The 22,397-nt window shown below is 39.3% G+C and overlaps 1 protein-coding gene across 1 annotated transcript; it reads left to right on the top strand.

Moving 5' to 3' along the window:
* Positions 1 to 318: 318 nt before the first annotated feature.
* Positions 319 to 21,366, top strand: tm9sf3 (transmembrane 9 superfamily member 3). Its single transcript, XM_018738141.2, has 15 exons — positions 319 to 582; positions 3,992 to 4,187; positions 4,575 to 4,697; positions 5,042 to 5,202; positions 10,421 to 10,498; positions 10,746 to 10,877; positions 12,247 to 12,413; positions 14,238 to 14,332; positions 16,639 to 16,769; positions 17,098 to 17,237; positions 17,338 to 17,406; positions 17,514 to 17,660; positions 18,354 to 18,437; positions 18,599 to 18,675; positions 19,872 to 21,366. Exons 1-15 carry the CDS (start codon positions 490 to 492, stop codon positions 19,937 to 19,939), a joined length of 1,761 nt encoding a protein of 586 aa, XP_018593657.1. The 5' UTR covers positions 319 to 489; the 3' UTR covers positions 19,940 to 21,366.
* The last annotated feature ends 1,031 nt before the right edge of the window (positions 21,367 to 22,397 follow it).

Genomic DNA, 22,397 nt, shown 5'->3' with positions numbered 1-22,397 from the left:
TTGGACCAGCCGTACAAGTTGTTCAATCTTTTTTGAATTCTCTAGCCTACTGGGGCTCCCCCTGTTAGCCCGAGCACGAGGAAGCGACCACTGAGCGGACTTTCTCCCAGCCGTGACCAATACGGTGGATGCGAGCGCCGACTAAGCCTCTTTACCACGAACCGGGAGACAGTGACGCATTTCCGCTCCTGCACTCGGCAGTCGGATGACGTGGCTCAACTCAGCAAATGTGGCTCAATGGAGTTTTTTGTGCGACGGACGCTAAGATCAACCCAGTCGTCTCTGATTGGAGGTGGCCGTCCACGTGACGTGCGCGAGACAATCAAACCGAAGTGCGTTGAGTACGCTGGGGGAAAAAATTCGCCATATGCTTGTGGGAACGTTGCTAGTGTGCCGTTGAAGTGCAACCAGGAAGAAGCAAGGTGTGATAGCCCCAAGACAGCTAGCACCCCCCCAACATCGACCCGTAAACGTTTTTCCCTCAAAATAATGGGGTTAGCAAAATGTAAAGTTAATGTGATGATCTTGCTGTCTGCCGTGGGAATGCTAATGCCGGCCCTAGCAGACGAACATGAACACACGGTAAGATAATAAATATAATATATAATACGGGGCCTAGTAGTAAAAAAGAAATAGAGTTTCTCGAACGGTTTCTGAGAAGGGAGCGTTACGGCTATATGAGGCGGAGACTCCACATCATCAGCCAGCAAGGTGAAAATAGCGATTGAGAAACGTGCTGTCGTGTCCGGCGGTGTCGAAGTGTCGGGTTGGCTAGCGTTTAGCCGGCTAGTAGCTAGCTAAGCTAACAAGCGAAGATGAATTCACTGCCGTACAACGTAAGTAGCTCGCTAGTAGCTGGCGGTGAACGGCGGGATTCAGCACCGCACACCGAACGAGTTTCTTCTTGTTTTTGCCCGCACCGCAGTACTGTTCGTTGTACACACACTGGCCCTGCTTAATTAATAATCGTCTCGTTTGTTTGGCAGTACCTCGTCTGGGCCACGCACGTCACGATTTGGACTTCAGTTTTTTTGTACAGCAACTTCGAACTTGTGGACCACTACGCTTGACGTTTGCCTCTCCAATAATATGTCCTGTTGTGTTGTTGACTAAAATATTGGACGTGATGTTGACGAGACTGGTGGTGGTGGAAGCGGCCGGCGGCAATTTGCGTGCAAACGTCTGTGTGTAAATCAGAGTTGTACAGTACACGGCGCCATGGCGGGTGTGTGTCCGGTTGTCGAGGAGGGCGGCTTGGTTGTGTGTGTGAGGGACGGAGCTCCACGCCACGCTGTGGTTTTCCGACGAGAGGCTGGAAAGATCAGACTTAGGATGCACTTCAGCAGCTGGTGACTATGATTATGTGAGCTCTTATGTTATGACTTTATGAAAGGTGTGGAACGCAAGTGAGGGGGAGGAGGACAAGGATCCGCAGGGAAAGATTTGGACGTGACACCGCTCTTCATACGGGTCCTTGCGGGTCCACCCAGCAGGAGGCCTGTTGTCGCGGCACTCAAGAGTCAGAGCTCATGTTTGATTATGGCGTTTTCCTGCTTTACAGAAGGCCTGCTGTTGCAGTCTGTTCCTCTGGGCAATGCTGTGGGACCTCGCCGTGTCAGACTTGATTAATTGGTCATGAATTTGCTCATTCGGTAACAGCAGCAGGTGGACTCCCTCTATGTGTCTTTGTTAAAGAGTAAGGTGGCTGGAAAGTTAAGTCCAGGACCTGTGGCTCTTGAGTGTTGACTCAGCGCCTAAAAGATGTGAGTTGCGGTAATAAGTACAGTGGTAACTGGAAACGTTCATTGTTCTGTAGGTTGCTGGCTTATCTGAACTGGTTAGGCAGGTTTAGTTGGGTTGTCAACATGACACAATTGTATATTTCCTCAGTGTTTTCTTTAAATGAACTACCAAATAACATGATGAGTAGGTCTAAAAGAACATGTCCTCATGACCAATTAAACTTGCTGAATTTGTGAAACGGCCCATCTCGGTTTCTAAATGACATTATTATTGCAGGATGTACTGTAGAATTGCTTCTTCACGATTTCATGTTTCTGCTTTGTTCATTTACTCTTAATAGATTTATTCTAAGTACACTGTCATGTTTTTAACGGACATAGTTTTTATATTGTTAAGAAGGAGATATATATAGGCCTACAGTGAATTATGATGCATTTTCCCTCCCAGTCTGCTGATCATGTTTAGAACTGTAAGCATGCATGGTTTTTGTTAATTATATGTATTGTCTTTTCACTGAGGTTTTCGGATAGGCTCAGTACAGAATTGTGCATGTCTCAAATATCGTCCATTAATTTGTATTGTTAGAAACTTTTGACTTTAAATGGTGCAAAAAAAAAAAAATGCAGTAGTATTACAATGCATTTACAAGTGGGGAAACAGTTTTCGTTTTAGGTGGAAATTTGCCTCAACTTCTCATCAAAGTTCAGTAATGTTTAAATTGTTGTGGCTGTGGAACATTTTTAATTTTTTCCTGGTTTTTATGAAACAATTTTTGAGTCAGTTGAACTGTGTGCATAGAGGCATTTCCGCATCAGTCTAAAAGAACATTGTGAATAAACGTGTGTTTGCACGTGGTCACCGAAAATGCCCCATTTTTTTGGTATGTAACCATGTAAACCTGTCAGTGGATTTGTTTACTGCCACGTGCTGACTGTCAATACCAGGTCCAACTCCATGTTTAATGGTACTTAGTAATGGACAATCCAGGTTGAAGGCATGGTATGACTTTCTTTAAACATACTTGCATTCTTATAGGATTGAGTGATGGGCACCTTTGATCAGACAGTATCATTTCTCCATTGGTCAGCTTTTGTACTCATTACTCGGTTATTTTGTTTGTACATGTATGCTGTGGGCCCAAGTGATAACACAAATATTAGTGGTTCTGAAAATGTAGTTTTAAGGGAGATGTTTCTTCAAGGCTAAAGGCAAACTGTCAAGGCTTCTGCTTTCTTCTCAGGATCTCTTCTTTTGCTGTTTGTCTTGTCTGTCCCTGTGCCATCATCTTCGATTTGTAGCCACTGTTTCTTTTTTCATACGCAGTGTTTCTTTGCATCGTTGTTAAGCTTTTATGCTGTTCCCTTTGCCTCATTTTTTTTTTTTTTTTTTTACAATTAATGTATTTACCATAGTTCAGTTATTGATAGCTGATGGCCGTGCAATATGAAGCGTGAATTTCAAATGTAAAGGCCTTTTACATTTTTACATCTTCTAGGCACAATGAATTGGGGCAATGTTTAGTTCATGCCTCATGTCACATTTGTATATTTTCCATGTGGTGAGAACGTTGACAATATAACTTTAAAAATGCAGCATACGTGATGAGGACCGGAAAACCGAAAGACATATTTTTGGTTGCAAAATACTAAGCTTTAATTACAAAGGGATAATATATGATAACACAATAATGAATGTGCTGCATATACTTTGACAATCAGTTGCTCGAACCAATCCATTATCTGGACTGCTCTGACTTATTGTAATATTTGTGATAAGATTTGCTTTATATCAGGACTGCTGAATCCCTTGGTGCATTCAGGAATGGTCTTAAAACCCAACCTTTTTAGACCCCCTTCTTTACTGATCTTTTTGTTGCTCTATCATGACCTTATTTTTATTTCATATCTAATGTGCAATTGTACTTGCAATTATTTCTGTAACATGTGCCAACAAAACTGGTGGCACCATACAAAATTATCTGTGCTTTTGTAATTGTGTGTTTGTATCTAAAGCTCTGCCCTTTCTGAAATGTCCTTGTGTTTACATTGAATTGTATGTTGCTTTAGAGAGAAGTATCTCCTGAATGAATAAATGTAAATGTTATTTAAAATTCTGTATGTCTGTTGTTACTTACAGTGCTGTAGAGCAAATTTATTCTTAAATTCTTGAATTTACCTAAAATGGAAGAAAAAGTTTTTATCAATTATATATCCTGAGCTTGTAGCACTTACTCCTGTTTCATTTGCAGTACACAGACAAAGAAGAAGTGGTTTTGTGGATGAATACAGTGGGGCCATATCACAACAGACAAGAAACCTACAAGTACTTTTCTCTTCCCTTCTGTGTGGGAACCAAAAAGACAATCAGCCATTACCATGAAACATTGGGAGAAGCTCTCCAAGGCGTGGAACTGGAATTCAGTGGTTTAGACATCAAATTCAAAGGTTAATCACCAAAAATAATGTGGTGTAGTTGACTCCATTTCCCACAGAATACTGTTTTTTGTTTACTGTTGACTTTTTTTTTTCCCCCCAGCTTGCCCCAATATGCCTATTGCCATATTAAGAGTTGCATTATTGATATCTTTAAAAGTTACATGTATGATCAGTAGATCAAAATGTGATTATGTAGAAATAATCATAAATTATTGCTGCTGTTTGTCTATATTTTCTCTATAGGATGTTTGGTGGAAGGGTGGGAAAACTTACCTCTACTGTATCAGAACTAGTAGTAATAGTAATATTAAATGTTCGTTTAATAGTATAGATACATTACTGTAGTTGGTAATTTCCTATTGTAACCTTCTTTGGTGATATATTTCACTTTAACAGAGGAAGTAATGCAGACAACGTACTGTGAAATTGAGCTTGATAAAGCTAAACGGGAAGCTTTTGTTTATGCCATAAAGAATCACTACTGGTATCAAATGTACATTGACGACCTGCCCATATGGGGTAAGTATGTGACCAGGTATAAATTATGTACTTTATGTGAATGCCTTTGTCTTTAGTTGTTTTGTAAGCTGGAGATCAAAAATATTTTTGTCAGAAACATCAGTTTCGAAATAATTTGTCGTCTATTCATACAAGAATGGGGAAAAAAGACTATGAACCTTATTGTTTTGTTAAATTAAAATGTACATTGTCACTGGAAAGCAAAGCTGCTGATTGGGATTTTCTGATAATTTTTCTGTTAGTGTTTTAATGACAATCTCTAATCCTTCTTGCACTGCTTTTTGTTATCACCTGTTACATGTTTCTCGATTGAAGGAACCTTATGAAGCAGTATTTTATTCCAGGAATTGTTGGAGAAGCTGATGAAAATGGTGAAGATTATTATCTCTGGACATACAAAAAATTGGAAATTGGCTACAATGGCAACAGAATTGTTGATGTGAATCTAACCAGTGAAGGAAAAGTGAAACTTGTTCCGAACACAAGGATTGCAATGTCCTACTCTGTAAGTAAACAATTCAAACTTCCATGTATGACTGTGGAATGGGATTATAAAAATTACATTATGTATCCAGTTTGGTAATTATGCCTTGAATTTTTCTTACTGCTTGCAGTCTGGTTCTCTGCGCAATTGATGTATCAAACTGTTTTATTTCCCCAGATTTAAAAAAAAAAAAAAAAAAAAAAACTGTGGTAGCAGTTAGTGTTGTTAGTTTTTGCCTTGCCATCAGAAGATCTGGCCTTCAATCACAGCCTCCTGCTGTTAGTACCCTTGAGCAAGGTACTTTACTCTTTGTTGATACAGAAGAAATTGTCCAGCTGCATAAGTGACTAAATAATTGTAAGTTATCTAGTATACAAACCTAACATTCTCAATCACTGTGCAGAAATGCTTCAACACTGCAAACTGGGATATAGCCCTTGAAAAAATTGGACATGGTAGAGCACTCCAGTTTTCTTTACTAGCTCTCATTAATAGTTTTCTCACATCTTTGATCCGAAAACTATTTTCCTTATAAAAGTAATTCATTCTTGGAAAACCCTTCATATGGTGAATTCTCATGAATTTTTTTATGCATTCCTAAGCTCCAAATTTGACACCATTTCTGGTAACAATCTAATTATGGTTACTAAATCTTATTAAAATGGACACATTACATCAATAGTTATAACACTACAGAGTAATTTCCCTTAATTGCTGTATAATACTGTATGGCTGTTTACCTGTACTTGTACAGCTTTTTCCTAGCTTCCCTAGAATTTGTGTGTTAATTTGTTCTTTGACAAAAGAACAGCAATAAAGACAAAGGGATCAATAAACAATGCAACTGAATTCATGCTCACAGAACAAGTTTTTATTTTTGTTGCGATAGTTCATAAAAGGCCATGATTATACCAGGTGAAAGTGGGCCTGAATGGAGGGTGAAAACTGTAACGGAGTTGTAGATTGCGTGGTGTCTCTTGTCTCGTGCTGCTGAGCTATCGTGAGGCATCCATGATCTAAGTTTGGTCCTCATAAATACAAAGAAATACCTTGTAAACTGAAATATCAGAACGAGCTTTATTGCCAAGCATGTTCGCACATACAAGGAATTTGTCTTGGTGACAGGAACTACCACAGCACAGACAGAATGACAGTGACAAGACAGGTGAGAAGATAGAGCATGTGAGCAAGGGATAAAAAATATTTAAAAAATATAAAGTACCCAATATACAAAAATAGTCACTAGATACAAATGCAAGGGAGTGTGAGTAAGAGATATGTGATAAATAGTTATAAATATAAATAGCATTATGTATTGCACGGTTTACTCTCTAGGGGAGAGATTTAGGTGTTCATGAGGTAGATGGCCTGAGGAAAGAAACTTTTCTTATGCCTGGCTGTCCTGGTGCTCAGCGCTCTGTAGCGCCGGCCAGATGGCAAAGGTTTGAAGAGGAAGTGGCCTGGATGCGAGGGGTCTAGAATGATTTTGCTAGCCCTTTTACTGACTCTGGACGAGTGCAGTTCTTGGAGAGCTGGGGGGGATGTGCCGATGATTCTTCCAGCAGTCCGAACTATCCGCTGCAGTCTTCTGATGTCTGACTTCGTAGCTGAGCCGAACCAGACAGTTATAGAGGTGCAGAGGATGGACTCAATGACTGCAGAGTAGAATTGCAGCAGTAGCTCCTGTGGCAGGTTGAACTTCCTCAGCTGACGAAGGAAGTACAACCTCTGCTGGGCCTTCTTCACAATGGAGTCTATGTGGGGCTCCCACTTCAGGTCCTGCGAGATGGTAGTGCCCAGGAACCTGAATGACTCCACTGTTGCCACAGTGCTGTTCATGATGGTGAGTGGGGATAATGCTGAGGTGTTTCTCCTGAAGTCTACGATCATCTCCACTGTTTTGAGTGTGTTCAGCTCCAGGTTGTTATGACTACACCAGACAGCCAGCTCTTGGACCTCCTGTCTGTAAGCAGACTCGTCGCCATTCTGGATGAGGCCGATGAGTGTGGTGTCATCTGCAAACTTCAGGAGTTTGACAGAGGGGTCTTTTGCAGTGCACTCGTTGGTGTACAGGGAGAAGAGCAGTGGGGAGAGCACACATCCCTGGGGGGCTCCAGTACTGATTGTGTGAGTTTTGGATGAGAATTTTCCCAGCCTCACTATCTGCTGCCTGTCTGTCAGAAAGTTGGTGATCCACTGACAGATGGAGGTGGGCACAGAGAGTTGGGTTAATTTGGACAGGAGGAGGTGTGGGATGATGGTGTTGAAGGCTGAACTGAAGTCCACGAACAGGATCCTCACATAAGTCCCTGGTTTGTCCAGATGTTGCAGGATGTAGTGCAGTCCCATGTTGACTGCATCATCCACAGACCTGTTTGCTCGATAAGCAAACTGCAGGGGGTCCAGCAAGGGTCCAGTGATGTCCTTCAGGTAGTCCAACACCAGTTTTTCCAAGTGACTTTATGACCACAGACGTTAAGGCGACAGGTCTGTAGTCATTAAGTCCTGTGATTTTGGGTTTCTTTGGGATGGGGATGATGGCGGAGCGTTTGAAGCAGGAAGGAACTTCGCACATCTCCAGTGATCTGTTGAAGATCTTTGTGAAGATAGGGGCCAGCTGGTCAGCACAGGTTTTTAGGCAGGCCGGTGAGACGCCGTCTGGGTCTGGTGCTTTCCTTGTCTTCTGTTTGACGAAGACCCGACGCACCTTCTTTTCACAGATCAAAGGTGCAGGAGGGGGGAAGGTGGGGGTTACTGGAGGTGTTAATTGATTCGTGGAGAGAGGGTTTGAATGGGTGTAGGGTGTGAGACAGGGTTTATCAAACCTGCAATAAAACTCATTCAAATCGTCGGCTAGTTGTTGAGTTGACACGGTGCCGGGGGGTGGTGTCTTGTAATTTGTGATGTCTTTCAGGGCTTTCCTCACTGATGCAGGATCGTTGGCTGAAAACTGTTTCTTCAGCTTTTCAGAGTAGTTTCTCTTAGCCACTCTGATCTCCTTTGCCAGTGTGTTTTTGGCCTGTTTATACAAGACTCCGTCCCCGTTCTTGTAGGCGTCGTCTTTGGCCTGACGAAGCTGTCTGAGTTTTGCAGTGAACCACGGTTTGTCATTGTTATATGTTAAACGAGTCCTGGTAGGGATGCACATATCCTCACAGAAACTGACATATGATGTTACAGAGTCTGTGAGCTCATCTAGATCGCTAGCAGCAGCCTCAAAGACACTCCAATCGGTGCACTCAAAACAGGCTTGTAAGTCCTGCTCTGCTTCCTCAGTCTATCTTTTAACAGTCCTTATTACAGGTTTAGCTGATTTCAGTTTCTGCCTGTAGGTCGGTATAAGATGAACCAGACAGTGATCAGAGAGCCCCAAAGCTGCCAGTGGGACAGAATGATATGCATCCTTTACTGTGGTGTAGCAGTGGTCCAAAATATTACGGTCTCTGGTGGGACATGTAACATGCTGTCTGTATTTTGGCAGTTCACGGGAGAGATTTGCTTTAAAGTCCCCAAGAATGATTATAACAGAGTCCGGGTGTTGTTGCTCTGTGTCAGTGATCTGGTCGCCCAGCTGTTGCAGCGCTGCGTTTACGCACGCTTGCGGTGGAATGTAAACACTTACGAGGATGAACGAGGAAAACTCCCACGGCGAGTAGAAAGGCTTGCAGTTGATGAAGAGCGCTTCCAGGTCGGGACAGCACATCTTCAACGCTGTCACATCTGTACACTACCTTTCGTTGATGTAGAAGCATGTCCCACCGCCACGTGATTTCCCCGCTGATTCCGCGTCGCGATCCGCTCTGAACAGCTGGAAGCCCGGCAGATGTAGCGTGCTGTCCGGGATGGCTTCATTCAGCCAGGTTTCCGTGAAACACAGAGCAGCAGAGTTTAAGAAGTCCTTGTTTCTTTGGGACAGGAGGAAAAGTTCGTCCATTTTGTTGGGTAAGGAGCGGAGGTTCGCCAGATGGATACTAGGCAGCGCTGTCCTAAAGCCGCGCTTTCGAAGCTTGACAAGCGCGCCGGCTCGCTTTCCGCGCTTGCGTGTCTTGGAGCGCTTGAGTAGTGCCGCTGCACCTCCGACTACAATGTCCAGCAAAACATCAGAATAGTCGAAAACCGGTAAAATGTCGGGTGGTGTGTACTGCCGAATGTTCAGCAGTTCTTCCCTGGTAAAACTGATTGTCGGAGTATAACTAAAGACAGGACAAACTAACAAAAACAGTAAAACAACTGGAGCGCCACACCGAGGCGGCCGTTCGCGGCGCCATCATGAAGGTAAGGCGTTTTAAATAGGCGTTTTAAATGAAACTTGTCCTAAAGCTGAATTATTGTACCCAGAATAGGTGTTATATCTTGTTAGACTGTACATTGTCTATAAAACAGCAGTGATCAGGTTTTAATACTGAAAATATTATACATTGTTGTGTCATGAGCTTCCCCTGCAATCTGTGCAAAGTCAGTCCGCTCTCCATATTTCTAGGGGCTGTGTACAGACATTTCGGTATAACTCCTTATCTTCCATATTCTACATGATTTCAATGCATTGTTCAAGAATACAGTTTGGTTGTTTCAAGATGACATTTTGGAAGTTTGAACAATATATCTAACCAAATGTTTTGGTACATCAAAATCATGCTGGGTCCAGCCATGTGAACATTTGTCTTTCTGCTTCTAAGTTGAAATTTTAATTTGTTACGTATTCATTATTTTTGCATACTTTTGTAGTTTGTTGTTGTTTCCTCTTCACTTTAAGAAGTTTGGCACGGTCCTCCTCTTGACAGTTTGCTAGAAACTCTTTATGCCTGGCCATTTAGCTATTTCACAATAGCCACGCTTGATGAAAATGTTAACTGTGGCAGAAACACAAGTCAGTTCTGTTAGCAGAGGCAGTAGATAGTGTGATGAGTTGAGCTGTTGACTTGAAGTTGAGACCTAAATTCAAGTACCACCCACTTGGCACCCTTGAGCATTTTCTTTACCTTGTATTGATCTGGTATAATTGCTTTGCTATACAAAAGGGGTAAATTAAGTCACTTTGGAGAAAGGCATCAAGTAATTACAATGAATGCGTTAATGGAACTTCAGCTCTTCCAGGTGTGTTCATTTGTTTTTCATTCTGTACGCTCACCTATATTTGCACTTTCTACTGTACTTTGTGTATTTATCCATTACATTTTAATAACCTGAACAAGATAGAATTTACAGGTAAAATTAATGCTTAAATCTTATTATTCACCAGGTTAAGTGGAAAAGATCTGATGTGAAGTTCGAGGACAGATTTGACAAATATCTTGATCCATCATTTTTTCAACACAGAGTAAGTTTGATTTGTTTCAAAGTAATTTGAGTAAGAAAATGAATATGTACTCATCAGTACTATGACTGGGAAGTCATCTTGACTGAAGTAATTTTTAATGAGCAGATTTAAGTACCGGGTGTCATTGAATCTTCTGAGCAGAAAGTTGTGTAGTACATATATCTTTTGTGTAATGGCTGTTTGTAGATTCCTTCAGACACATCTAGAGCAAAAATTCTGTTGTGAATGGTCTTTCCTCCCTCAACAGATTCACTGGTTTTCGATCTTCAATTCATTTATGATGGTAATTTTTCTTGTGGGACTGGTCTCAATGATCCTCATGAGAACATTAAGAAAAGACTATGCGAGATACAGTAAGGAGGAGGAAATGGATGATATGGTGAGTACTCTTGTGCACTGTTACAACTGAAGGAATTTGTTTACGTTTTTGCAAGCAGGAGATTTCCAAAAATCCTCTTTGCCACCTGAAACTGTTTAGAATGACAATCAATCATTTTATCAGTGAGGGTTTTTTTTTTTTTTTATTATTTAAATAAAGAACTGGAAGTATCTATGACATGTTTGTCTATACAGTATGTCAGTATAGCCAAGGGCAGCGTTTTTGTCATGGTTGTGCCAACCTTTTATCTGTACTGGGTTGTTGAATTTTTAAGATGGTCATATACCAGAAATTATCAGTTGTAAGCTGGCAACAGTGACAAAGTTGTTTTTAAATTTGTGTAAACTTGCGTAAACATTCTATTCAGAGATTTGAGGTATAGTACAAATAAAACAGTTCTATGCTAGTGCAGAGAGTAGAACTGGTACCTTGCAGTTCCTGGACTGCGGTTTTGGACCTGATTTCAAATCCATCTTGCTCTTTGTGGTTGCTTGTTCTCCTTGTATTCACATTTTTACCTCCCACAGCTGAAGGATATGTGTGAAGCAGTGCACCATTTAAACTTTTTTAACCCATTGTTACCATAACCTCATGGGTGGTCACCTGTAGTTGACTTTCACTACAAAAAACAAAAATTTCTGAAGTTGAAAAACCAACAAATTATGCAGTTAGAAATGCTTTCCAACGAGGGTGTGTTCCTCATCCCCCCCATCGCAAAACAAAATAATGGAAAAAAAATGTTTCGAGCAATTGTGGGTTCTCCAAACACCTTCCCATTACGAAAGATTCCAGGATAAACCTAAGCATGTATCAGGTCATGCCAAACTGGAATTATGTGTCTTATGTCAAATGCCTGTGCAGTGCAATAGAAGTTTGAATATTTCTGACTTTTTGTATAAGGAGACTGGAAACAGCCTGTCATGAATTCTGCCTAGGGCAGCATGTTGTTTCCTCCCAACTCCTGGGCTATGCGATAAGGCATAGGTTTCATTCCTGTTCAGTCTCTGTTGACTTTTTCTGATTTCCCTATGTGCATGTGACTTTGCTCCAGGTACTCATTCTGGTTTTGCCCCACAGTCCAAAGACATGTTTCAGGTGAATTAGTGATTCAAAATTGCCTGTATTGTCTGAATATGTGCATGATTGTGTTTGGCTACCCTGTGATACTCGCATCTGGCCCAAGGTGCATCATGACTCACCCTCATGCATTCAGCATATTCTGTGAACTACTGTCACCTAGTATGGGGCAAGCAGTTATGAATAATGAATGAATAGTACTCTGTACTATAGTAGCAGTACAGTAACAGTGTTCTTTGTAACTTGTATAGCAGCATTAGTAGAATATTTTCTTGTATGTTATATTTTACAGGACCGGGATCTTGGAGATGAATATGGCTGGAAACAGGTTCATGGAGACGTGTTTCGCCCCTCGAGTCACCCCTTGATATTTTCTTCTCTCATTGGATCAGGCTGCCAGATATTCTCCGTTTCCCTTATTGTTATAATTGTTGCAATGATTGAAGATCTATATACAGAGTAAGTTTAAAAATTCTTTCTAAAAAATTCACTGCTCGTATTTGAAATGGCAATAGAAGTCATTTTCAGCTAAGAACCGGACCTTCCATTTTCTTCCTTTGATTATAATTTCTGAACCTGCAGAATCATTAATTTTAAACTTTTCATTGTTCACTTGCTAATGTATATTTGAATCGTATCCATACAAAAATCTCACATTTGGCATTATCAAATACCTTCATAATGCAGTAGGTAAATTAGGTAAAATAAAATAAATAAGGTAAAAATACAGTAGATAAATTGATGTACTTGATTACTTCCCTATAATTCAAATTCAGTCTAAATAAGCTTTTTTTGCTTTTGACCCATCACACAATCTTTGTCTAGAATGAAATGTCATGGTACCTCTGGGAAATCATGTTTCTCTCAATGCAAATTTGGTACAATTTTGGTTTTAGTCATGTTCTTTTAAATATTATGTTTGGATTTATCATATTCGTTTTTAGTTGAGAAATTTTCAAAAAATAATATTGAACATTTTATATAAATTTAAATATGAATTTTGTGCTTTAATTGAACTAATCGTGGATAGTAATTATGGATACTTTGTCATAGTTGTCAAATGTATGGAGGTGACACTGATCATAGTTTTTAAAAGGTATAACATGGTTTAATTTGTTTTATTTAGTTCCTTGATTGTTTTCATGTCCCTGTGATGTGTGCATTTTGGTTGCAGTCCAGAGAACTACTGTTTTATAATGCAAACATTTTAAAATGGAACTTGGTGATTAAGTTTAAATTGAAGTAGTAATTTTTTGATGGATGGCAAAATGTAATTCTCTTCTGATACACATATAGCAAATTTTAAAATCAGTGTTCCCAACCTTATAAAGGTAATGCATTTGGTTTAATCCAAAAAAGCCCTTTTGCATGGTTCATTCTCACAACTTGAATTACTGATTACCATTAGTTTCAACGCTGGAAGTTTTATGCATTACCTGAGGCCAAAAATAACGTTCAGTATATTATGAGAAGTCAACAAATTCTATTACAATTAAGTTAATTTAATATTCAACATTAGTTAACATAACAAAGCAGTTTTATTTATTGCTGTGTATGGCTGTCTGCCTGTGCTTGTTTAGGTTTTTTGTACCTATGCGATATCATACACTTAACTCTCAAAAATGAAACCTACATTCATCTGGTGTACAGTGCTTATTAGTTAACCCTTTAATGTGAAAATCGTTAGTAAAGAAAGATCAATAAATACACTGCAAACGGATTCACACTCACTGACCCATCTGAGGCAGTGTGTTGCAGCCCCTGGGTTATGTGGTTCAATGTGAGTTTGATCCCTGCTGAGTCTGTGTGGAGTTTGCATGTTTATGTGGTTTACTGGTGGGTCTAAAATGCCTCTAGTATGTGTGTGTTAGTTTGGAGGTGCATGAAATCTAAATTCTAGAGGGGCAAGAATTTTAATAGTTGGCTTTTGGTTGTTTTGTAGAGAATAATACAACAATCGCTATAATCACATTTTGTTTTCTTCACTGGCAAATGGTTTACATAAGTTGTATCAAAACCAGTTTGTCACATTGTCATTCCAGCTGGGCTGTTAATCCTTTTTTCAACTTTCCTTTTCATGAAAAATTGATTTGGTGAGTTTGAATAGCGCAAAGTTTTCAGAACGTAAGTGTTTGCCTACTATATGTGCAATAGGTAGCGCTTTAACTCATAGCACATACTTTAAAACAACTTCTATCTTATTAATTATAAAAAATGTTGAATGGTATGCTGACCTGTGTGCCAGAGAAAAGCTGAACAAATTTAATCTGGATTTGTTTATAGGAGGGGGTCCATGCTGAGTACAGCAATCTTTGTCTATGCAGCAACATCTCCAGTTAATGGTTATTTTGGGGGAAGTTTATATGCAAAGCAAGGAGGTAAGTAGAAAATCTTGAGTTGTTTCCTGTTGTAGTTTTGTCATATCTTAACTGGAAAGGGAACATATAATGATAGAAGTAGTCTATATTATGTCTCACAGTTGAGGTCTTTGAAATGGGAACATGTTTGTAAGAATATTCAAAATTGTCATATTTCGGCCACCTGTGAGGATCTCTGCAAATGTGTACTAATTTCTGCACATTTTATTACAATTAACTTCATTTTCTTTAAATCACTTTAAATCTTCAACTCAATTTATTGTAATTATGGCATGCACTCATCTCATTCTGTTCGGAGGGGCATTCAGCAAGATATTTGTGACCATGCTGAAATTTAGGGCTTAATTTTCGGTGACTTAGTCACATAAAGGCCAAGTCTTCACCCACCAGTTCCAATGTCATTGTCATTTGTGGAGCAGTGAAAGAAAATCCTGTAACTTTTGGCATTTTAAGCTTTTGTTACCTCTGCTGCTACTCTATTGTGACATGTCTTCACCAGTCATTGCTAAAGATGAAGTCGCCTAGAGTAGGCAGCAAAATATGCTGGGTGTGGATGGGGAATTTTTTCCATTAGCCCTTGGAATGTAGTGGAGGCCCCATGAAGACAGAACGGGAGGGTAGCCAAGTGTTGCAAACCAAACAGGGTTGAGAAGGCTGAGATCTCCCTGAATTTGGGGGGCAGATGAATCTTCGAGTAGTCCTTTAACTGCAGTGCTGAGTAAAAGTGAGCTTATCAGCCAAAGGCATTTAATTTGATGACATTATTATTTCAGTAATAAACACAGAATCTTACGCAACTGCTAGCCGTAGTTATGAGTACTACAGGGCTGTTCCAATCGCTTTTTGATTTGCCCATTTCCATTATCTTATCTACATCCTTTCGCCACCACGAGTTCTTGTTTGTGAGCAGGGAGTTGGTCAGGGAGGCTTTGCACAACCACTTCCACGTGCAGTTTGAAATAGTGCTCTATCAGGTGGGGCATTCTGCATTGATACCTGGCCAGTAAAATCTGGTTGGCAGATGGCAAAGGGTGACATGCCATCAGGTTTACTCTGTGCTGCTTGGAAAAGGACTTTCTACTTGTTTTGAGGGGTGAGCAGCTGTGTGACCTCGGTTTGATTCTGTGTTGCTGTTCACTCAGTACAGTTTTATTTTCCAATATACAAAAGTTGGGGATGCCTATGGGTTGATTGGAGTTCACTTGCTCCCCATAACTTTCAACATAATTGCTTGTCAACGTTGTAGAAAGTTTCTTCTGAGCCTGCTGCAGGTAGAAGTTGTTTACCTTTGCAGTGGCTGGGATGGAACAACATTTGAATTGATCATGGAGTGTCTACAGAAAGTGCTGGTCTCCTGCCCCTCTTGTTTGTTCCTTATCTTTGGATGCAGGGAGGTTTTCAAGGTGGCTGAATGGCTCCCATTTCCATGGCAGCACAGTCATGGCTGAGGCAGCAACAGTCAGAGACACGTCACAATGTCGGGGTGTGTTGGGCCTGTGTTATTCATAGAGGGCACTCATGACCAATGGCTTTCTTCAGTAGGGCTTCTGAAGGAGGTATACATTCCAGAGTTTTTCTGCCCAAGGGGTTGGCACATCCATAGAAGTGGAGATAGGGTTTTCTGACTGTCAGTGGTCTGGAGGATGTGAAGGGGGGGTCCTGCGGAGATGGTCATTTTTCTTGCCTTCAGTCAGATGCCAGCTGGTGGCAGCACAGCTAGTTGGCGGTCTGTCTTGGGAGTGTTGCAGTGATTTGGTTGAGGGCGCCCAGCTCAAAGTCCAACGTTAATCAGTAATCTCAAGCAACAGCCAGTAGGCGCAAGAATTATGTAGCTGCGTGGTGAAGGCAAGGGGCTTCCTGACATCCTCATAGCACACATGCCTCTGCTTTCTCCAGTGGCCCTCCCCGCTCCATGGTGGCAGCTCAGTTGGAAGGGCCATTCTTCTTGGGGCCCAACAAAAGTTCATGGTAGCGACATCTGAAAAGATAAATGGGGACATGCTTGGTGATTGAGTAGACCTGGCAACTCCCTGTTAAAAGCTACTGCTTGATATATTACTGACCAAGAAGGTGGACCAGTGGTGTGTAGTCTGTGCCAGTGAAGTCACTCTTCTCCCAACTTTAAGCACCAATCTGATAACTTTACTGGATAGTGGCACATGAGGGTATGGGCTCAAGTTTCATGTTTCAGTGTGTCTTTATTTTATGCTGTGCAACTTTCAGGCACACACATGTTTGTGTGGTGTATGTAAACGGGTTAAGGAATGAACTGATTTATTAAATGAAAATGTAACTTTTTCATACAGGAAGAAGGTGGATCAAGCAGATGTTCATTGGGGCCTTCCTTATTCCTGCTATGGTCTGTGGGACTGCCTTCTTCATCAACTTCATCGCCATCTACTACCATGCTTCTAGAGCCATACCTTTTGGCACGATGGTCAGTGACAATTTCGCTTCCATTAATGCTGCTGTGTATGCATGTACCTCTATGGTAGTGACAGCAGATTTTGGCAAAGGATGAAATATTTCCTTTCCACGTGGCAAAGTCTATAACTGGTGAACCTTCTACAAACAGTTTTTAAGAGTTCCATACTGTATTGAAAAAAACCTGTGAAGTCAGAATAACTCTCTACTTTAGAAACATGACCTTAAAGTAAGGCTTATAAGGTGTCCTACATAAGTGTAAGTCAGCAAAGTTAACATTTGATTGACTTAAAATGTCACTGTAAGATTTGAGAAACTTACGGTGTTTACTTTTCTTTCAGGTTGCTGTTTGCTGCATCTGTTTCTTTGTCATCCTACCTCTGAACTTAGTGGGCACCATTTTAGGGAGAAATTTGTCTGGCCAGCCCAATTTCCCATGTCGTGTCAATGCAGTTCCAAGACCGATCCCTGAAAAGAAATGGTAAAGATATTCCATTGGTAGCATGTGTTTTTGCAAAGGTAAATGTTATGAGTTGAGTGTGTACTGGTCCAATGAATGACCATCCATTTGGGTTTTCTAGGTTCATGGAGCCAGCTGTCATTGTCTGCTTGGGTGGAATCCTTCCCTTTGGCTCCATTTTCATTGAAATGTAAGCTTTTATTTTTAACTGTTCCACATTAGAATTTTGGTGCCCCCCCTCTGTAGGCTTCTTTTTGCTAGTAAGACTAGAAATTAGCCTCTGGCTTTGAATTTCAGGTATTTCATCTTCACCTCATTCTGGGCCTACAAGATATACTATGTGTACGGCTTCATGATGCTTGTACTGGTCATCTTGTGCATCGTGACGGTCTGTGTGACAATCGTTTGCACCTACTTTCTTCTCAATGCTGAAGACTACCGGTGGTGAGTAGAGCTTTGAGAAGTCAGATTTTCTTATTGCGCAACCTGATTATCCGTTTGATACTCTGCTGTGCATTTTTCACTGAGGCCAAACATAGTTGATATGATTGGTTTTTCAGATCAAATGTGTTAAGATTTGAAGTAAATTTGTTCAAGTTTAATATATGAAAAACCTTTGAGTTAATTTGGTAGTTTGTGGGGAAACTAATTTTATTAACGCAATGACAAGTATTAATTTCACTGTTAATTGTACATATACTTAAGCAAATTAAGCTGATTTCAAGACTTCTACTTCAGTGGCGCTTCCTTGCTTTTCAAATTTTCATTGTGTGAAGGATAGTTATGAAATATTTGTGCTATTTAGATTAAAGGCTTGTTTCAATATGCCGCATATGACTAGTGTTTCCTTACTGAGTTGTTAAATGCATAGAGATATTGCTGCACCAAGTACTTCTTTGTGATTTGTTACTCTAGGTTCTGTAACATTGACTGAAAGGGGGGCATAATAAAGGAATATGTTGGTTAAACAGGCCAGTTCTTGAGATGCATAATATGCCAGACAGCTCTAATGTGTATAATGAATAAGACTGTGAAATCATGTTAAATTTGCAAGTCCTGTTAAAACCTGCTAATCCTAAACTTGTACATTGTGTTCCTCTTTGTCATTGCTGTTAATAATGAAGTTATTTTTTGCAGGCAATGGACAAGCTTTCTGTCAGCTGCATCCACTGCTGTTTATGTTTACATGTATTCATTCTACTACTATTTCTTTAAGACAAAGTGAGTTTCATTTAAATTTGTCTTTGTTCCGATATCAAGTATTTCACCTTGCTATAGGAGCTATATACCTTGCTACTTCACAGTACTTGATATTTTAGCCACAAAGAAATGTCTGTACGTTCTGTACCTTTATATGTTTATGGTTTCTTTTTGTGTGTTAGGATGTACGGCTTGTTTCAGACGTCCTTCTACTTTGGATATATGGCTGTGTTCAGCACTGCTTTAGGAATAATGTGTGGTGAGTTATCCCCCCCATTCTAATTGCCAACTTGCCTTGTTTATACATTACTCTGTGTATTTAATAAATTATACATGGGTAAAAATTTCTTTTCATATGATGGGATTTTTTTTTTTTTTTTTATTCTATGCATCATGTTTTAGCCTGTTGCCTGGTCACTTCCTTCTACACTGGTTTTTTTTTTTTTTTTTTTAAAATTAAAAAAATGTACTTCATTGCTGCTTTCATGAAACGTTTGGGGTGGAAGTACACACTTGGTACATCAAACCCAGAAGGTTTTTGTCCCTCAGTGGTGTCACACTAGCTTTTTTTTCCTGCCTAAATGTGGTTCATTAATGTTGACACAAGCCTATTTTTTTTTTATAGATGTTAGCAATGCTACACAGCACCTCTAACAGCAGTGTCAACATACATATAAATATTTCTGAGGCAAATTTGTCAAGTCTTTTCAGAACTTTGAAAAGCAAGTGCAATAGGTTATTGGGAAGGTTTTAAAGATGACAATGAAAAAGGAAGAAATGACATTTTGTGCTGCAGTGGGTTGGCCACCTGTCCAGGGAGTGGCCTGCCTAGCCCACTTAGTTTTCAGGATAGATTTCACAAGCTACAGATATTATTGGAAGTATTGCAAAATAGGTTGGCATTCTCATTTTTATTCATCAAACACCTTGATTTTGGGTGGGAACCTTTACCCTGTAAGAATTAATTTTCTTGTATACGATTTGGTGTATGGTTGGTTTCAGAATGAATTTCAGTGGATTAAAGTATCTTCTTGTAAGTCTTTACCAAAACTGCAGCTTTCGAAAGATATTCTCCTACCCAAGTAAACGACTAAACGATTGTTAAACTTGTAATTCAGATGTTGAACTGAAAGTGTACCAGTGTAAGAGCCCATTGTTTTTTTTCCTCCCACAATTTAATTTGAATTGAGACTTGATGGCTGAAATGTAGGTATTTAGTTCAGAACTTTTTGTGTCAGTGCAAATTTTTATTTTTTTTGTTTTTCCTGCATTAGTTTCTGAAAAAAGTGTTACTTGTTGTTTATGTATAACATGCCATTAAATGGTATCTATTTTGCTAGCTTCAAAGAGCATAAAAGAGTACAATGTCAAAACCAAATATTATATACTTTGCAGTTGCAAACAGGTGTGTTGCGTGGTTTTAGAAGTGCATCATAGTGTCTTTATCTTTAATAGGTGCTGTTGGTTATATGGGAACAAGTGCCTTTGTGAGGAAGATCTACACCAATGTGAAAATTGATTAGAATAGAAGAAACCACAGTGGGATTTGATGATCAGCTTCAGCTTTTCTAACAAGCAGGCACAAGTCATTTTGCAAGAAGAGATTGTGGTATATTACTTTGTAAAAAATGTAGTTTTCCATTTTCTGAATCGACATGAGTTTAAAAAAAAAAGGTTGTCTAATTCAAGAAATGCACATCAATTTTAAGTTTCCATTAATTGCTTTCAGTACTTTGCTGAGGCATATGCTTGGAGTATATGTAGTACAAAAACAAAAAAACTGTCATGTCTCCCTTTTCACTCAAACTCCCACCTCTGAAAAATGAACATAGCTCATTACTGATGGAGTCTAGCTCTCTTCAATGAAGAGGACACTGTATATTGAAAGCTTTTGTTCTGTGGTTTAAGAAAAGGGAGAGTAGTTGGCTATTATCCACCCATTGACTTTGGGTCTATTTTGTATTTATAAGTTGTCCAGAGTGTCATCCATCCATTCTGGATTTCATGTTTGTTTTTAATTTTCCAGGAACTGCACATACTTTGCAGTCAAGTTGTGTACACAATGTAGACTATTTAGATAAAGTGCATGGAATAAATCAAATTGATCTTGGCCAAAACCATAGCTTTGTCACATTTCTTTCTAGTGTCTAAATCCATCCATCCAAAGACTTGTTTGGTCAGCAAAGATTTTAGTTCTGCCAAATTTAACTGTACAGGTAGAGGGCAGATAATGTAGGACTGGTGAACTGGTTTTGAGGTACACTATACCTAACAGATATGTTTTAATTGGATGTTTGATGTGATCCATTTTTCTTACTGTTTAATGTTTGGGTTTGAAATAAGTCTTCTCATAAAGATAATATATGGTAGGGGTATAACATGTATATAACCATAAAATATTGTAACTTTAGGTGTAGAACCCAAACTTATTTGGTTGTACAGATTTATTACACATGACATTTGTTTGGTTGGGGTTTTCTTATGATCAATGTGTATAAAAACTTATTTTGTTTAAACTTGGGGTCAGGACAGCTCTGTTGAAAATTGCCTGGAATTGCATGAGATTTTCATTGAATCGTATGTACATCACATTTCTCCACATTTCTACCCAGTTCCTACCATATATTCCCTAGTCATATGCACCTTATAAAGCAGATGTGAACTGAACTGAATTGGTATTGCTTGCAGAAAATGTACAAATTACAAGACAGTGAACTGACTTGATAACTGATTTAAAGTCCCTGGGATTTGATCAGGCATTGCCATGATATTTTTGCATAGACTTTAAAACATATTTGAATCTAAGGCATACTTATGCTGACTTCCTGCAAACATGCTGTTAAAAAAAAAAAAAAAAAAAAAAAAAAATCACTTAGCTAGGTGTTCTCATTGTAGTGTTGCTTTCCCCTGTCTCGTTTCTGTAAATACAGTATATACTTCAAAAATTGAAGATGGAAATGGATGTACTGGTTTGTAACCCTCTGACTCAATTTAATTTATGGTTTTTCATGTCATAATCATTTGTCTTAATAAAGGTGTTTTAAAAATAATCAGTTGCTGTTAAGACAAAACAAAACCTTTAGTTACAGAAGATAATTGACCATGAGTTGTATATGAATTCTAAGTGAAAGTTCTCAAACGTTTTCTAATTGTAAATGACTGACCGCTGAAGTCTGAGATCTGAGACATGCATTTGGCAAAAATACACATCTGTAAATGTTCTCACTTCCCAGATGGCAGAATGAAATAATGGTGTAATGGGAGCCCCCCCACTGTTTATATTTTTGTATTAAATTTTTTGTTTTCAATTGTACTTCTCCATAAACCATCTTTTTCTATGAAGGTAGGAAGTAATATCTTTTTATGAGTAAAAAATTATTTACTATTTATATTGGCTAGAGTCACCAGTTCTGTTACTTTGTTTACATTTTCAGGCTTTGGTAATTCTAAATTTATTTCAATTGATTAATAAAATTAGTTAAGTCATTCTGTCTGGGCCACAAATTCTATATAACAATCATGCAGGTTTTTTGAATGTCTTTAAGGCAATACTTCATCACAAAAATCTAGTTTTTGTCTCATTCTTGTAGTTCTTGGCAGTTGATGCTTAACTGCTGTTGAAAAATAGGGGTCCATCTTTTTATGTTTGTGTGTGTTCCCTTGGTGGGCCCATTAAAGACCAGTCCACTAAGATTGCAGTGGTGTGTGTTGGAAAATTGTTTTCCTCTTCCGCAGCTTAATGCATATTTATGACTTTACAAGAAAGCACATCAAGTCCAGTGACACTGATTAAAATGATCAACCATAGAATGCAATCCATCAAACTCAAAAGCAAGAGTGGTACTCCTGGGTATCTTCAAAATTCTGTTCACAAAACAAAGAATGTGCCACCTTTTCACTCTTGGGAAGGGGACCAGTTCCTACTACCTTTCTTAGATTTCCACTAACTACCCAGCTAAGCCAGTTCTGATGCCCTGCTCC

Source organism: Scleropages formosus, chromosome 8 (genome assembly GCF_900964775.1).
Source record: "Scleropages formosus chromosome 8, fSclFor1.1, whole genome shotgun sequence".
Lineage (NCBI taxonomy): Eukaryota > Metazoa > Chordata > Actinopteri > Osteoglossiformes > Osteoglossidae > Scleropages > Scleropages formosus.
This window is presented reverse-complemented; position numbering and strand designations above follow the sequence as displayed.

Coding starts and splice junctions, on each gene's coding strand:
- tm9sf3 (XM_018738141.2), top strand. CDS start 490: ATGGGGTTAGCAAAATGTAAAGTTAATGTGATGATCTTGCTGTCTGCC. Junction 4,698..5,041: donor TGACGACCTGCCCATATGGG/GTAAGTATGTGA, acceptor ATTTTATTCCAG/GAATTGTTGGAGAAGCTGAT. Junction 17,407..17,513: donor GGCTCCATTTTCATTGAAAT/GTAAGCTTTTAT, acceptor TTTGAATTTCAG/GTATTTCATCTTCACCTCAT.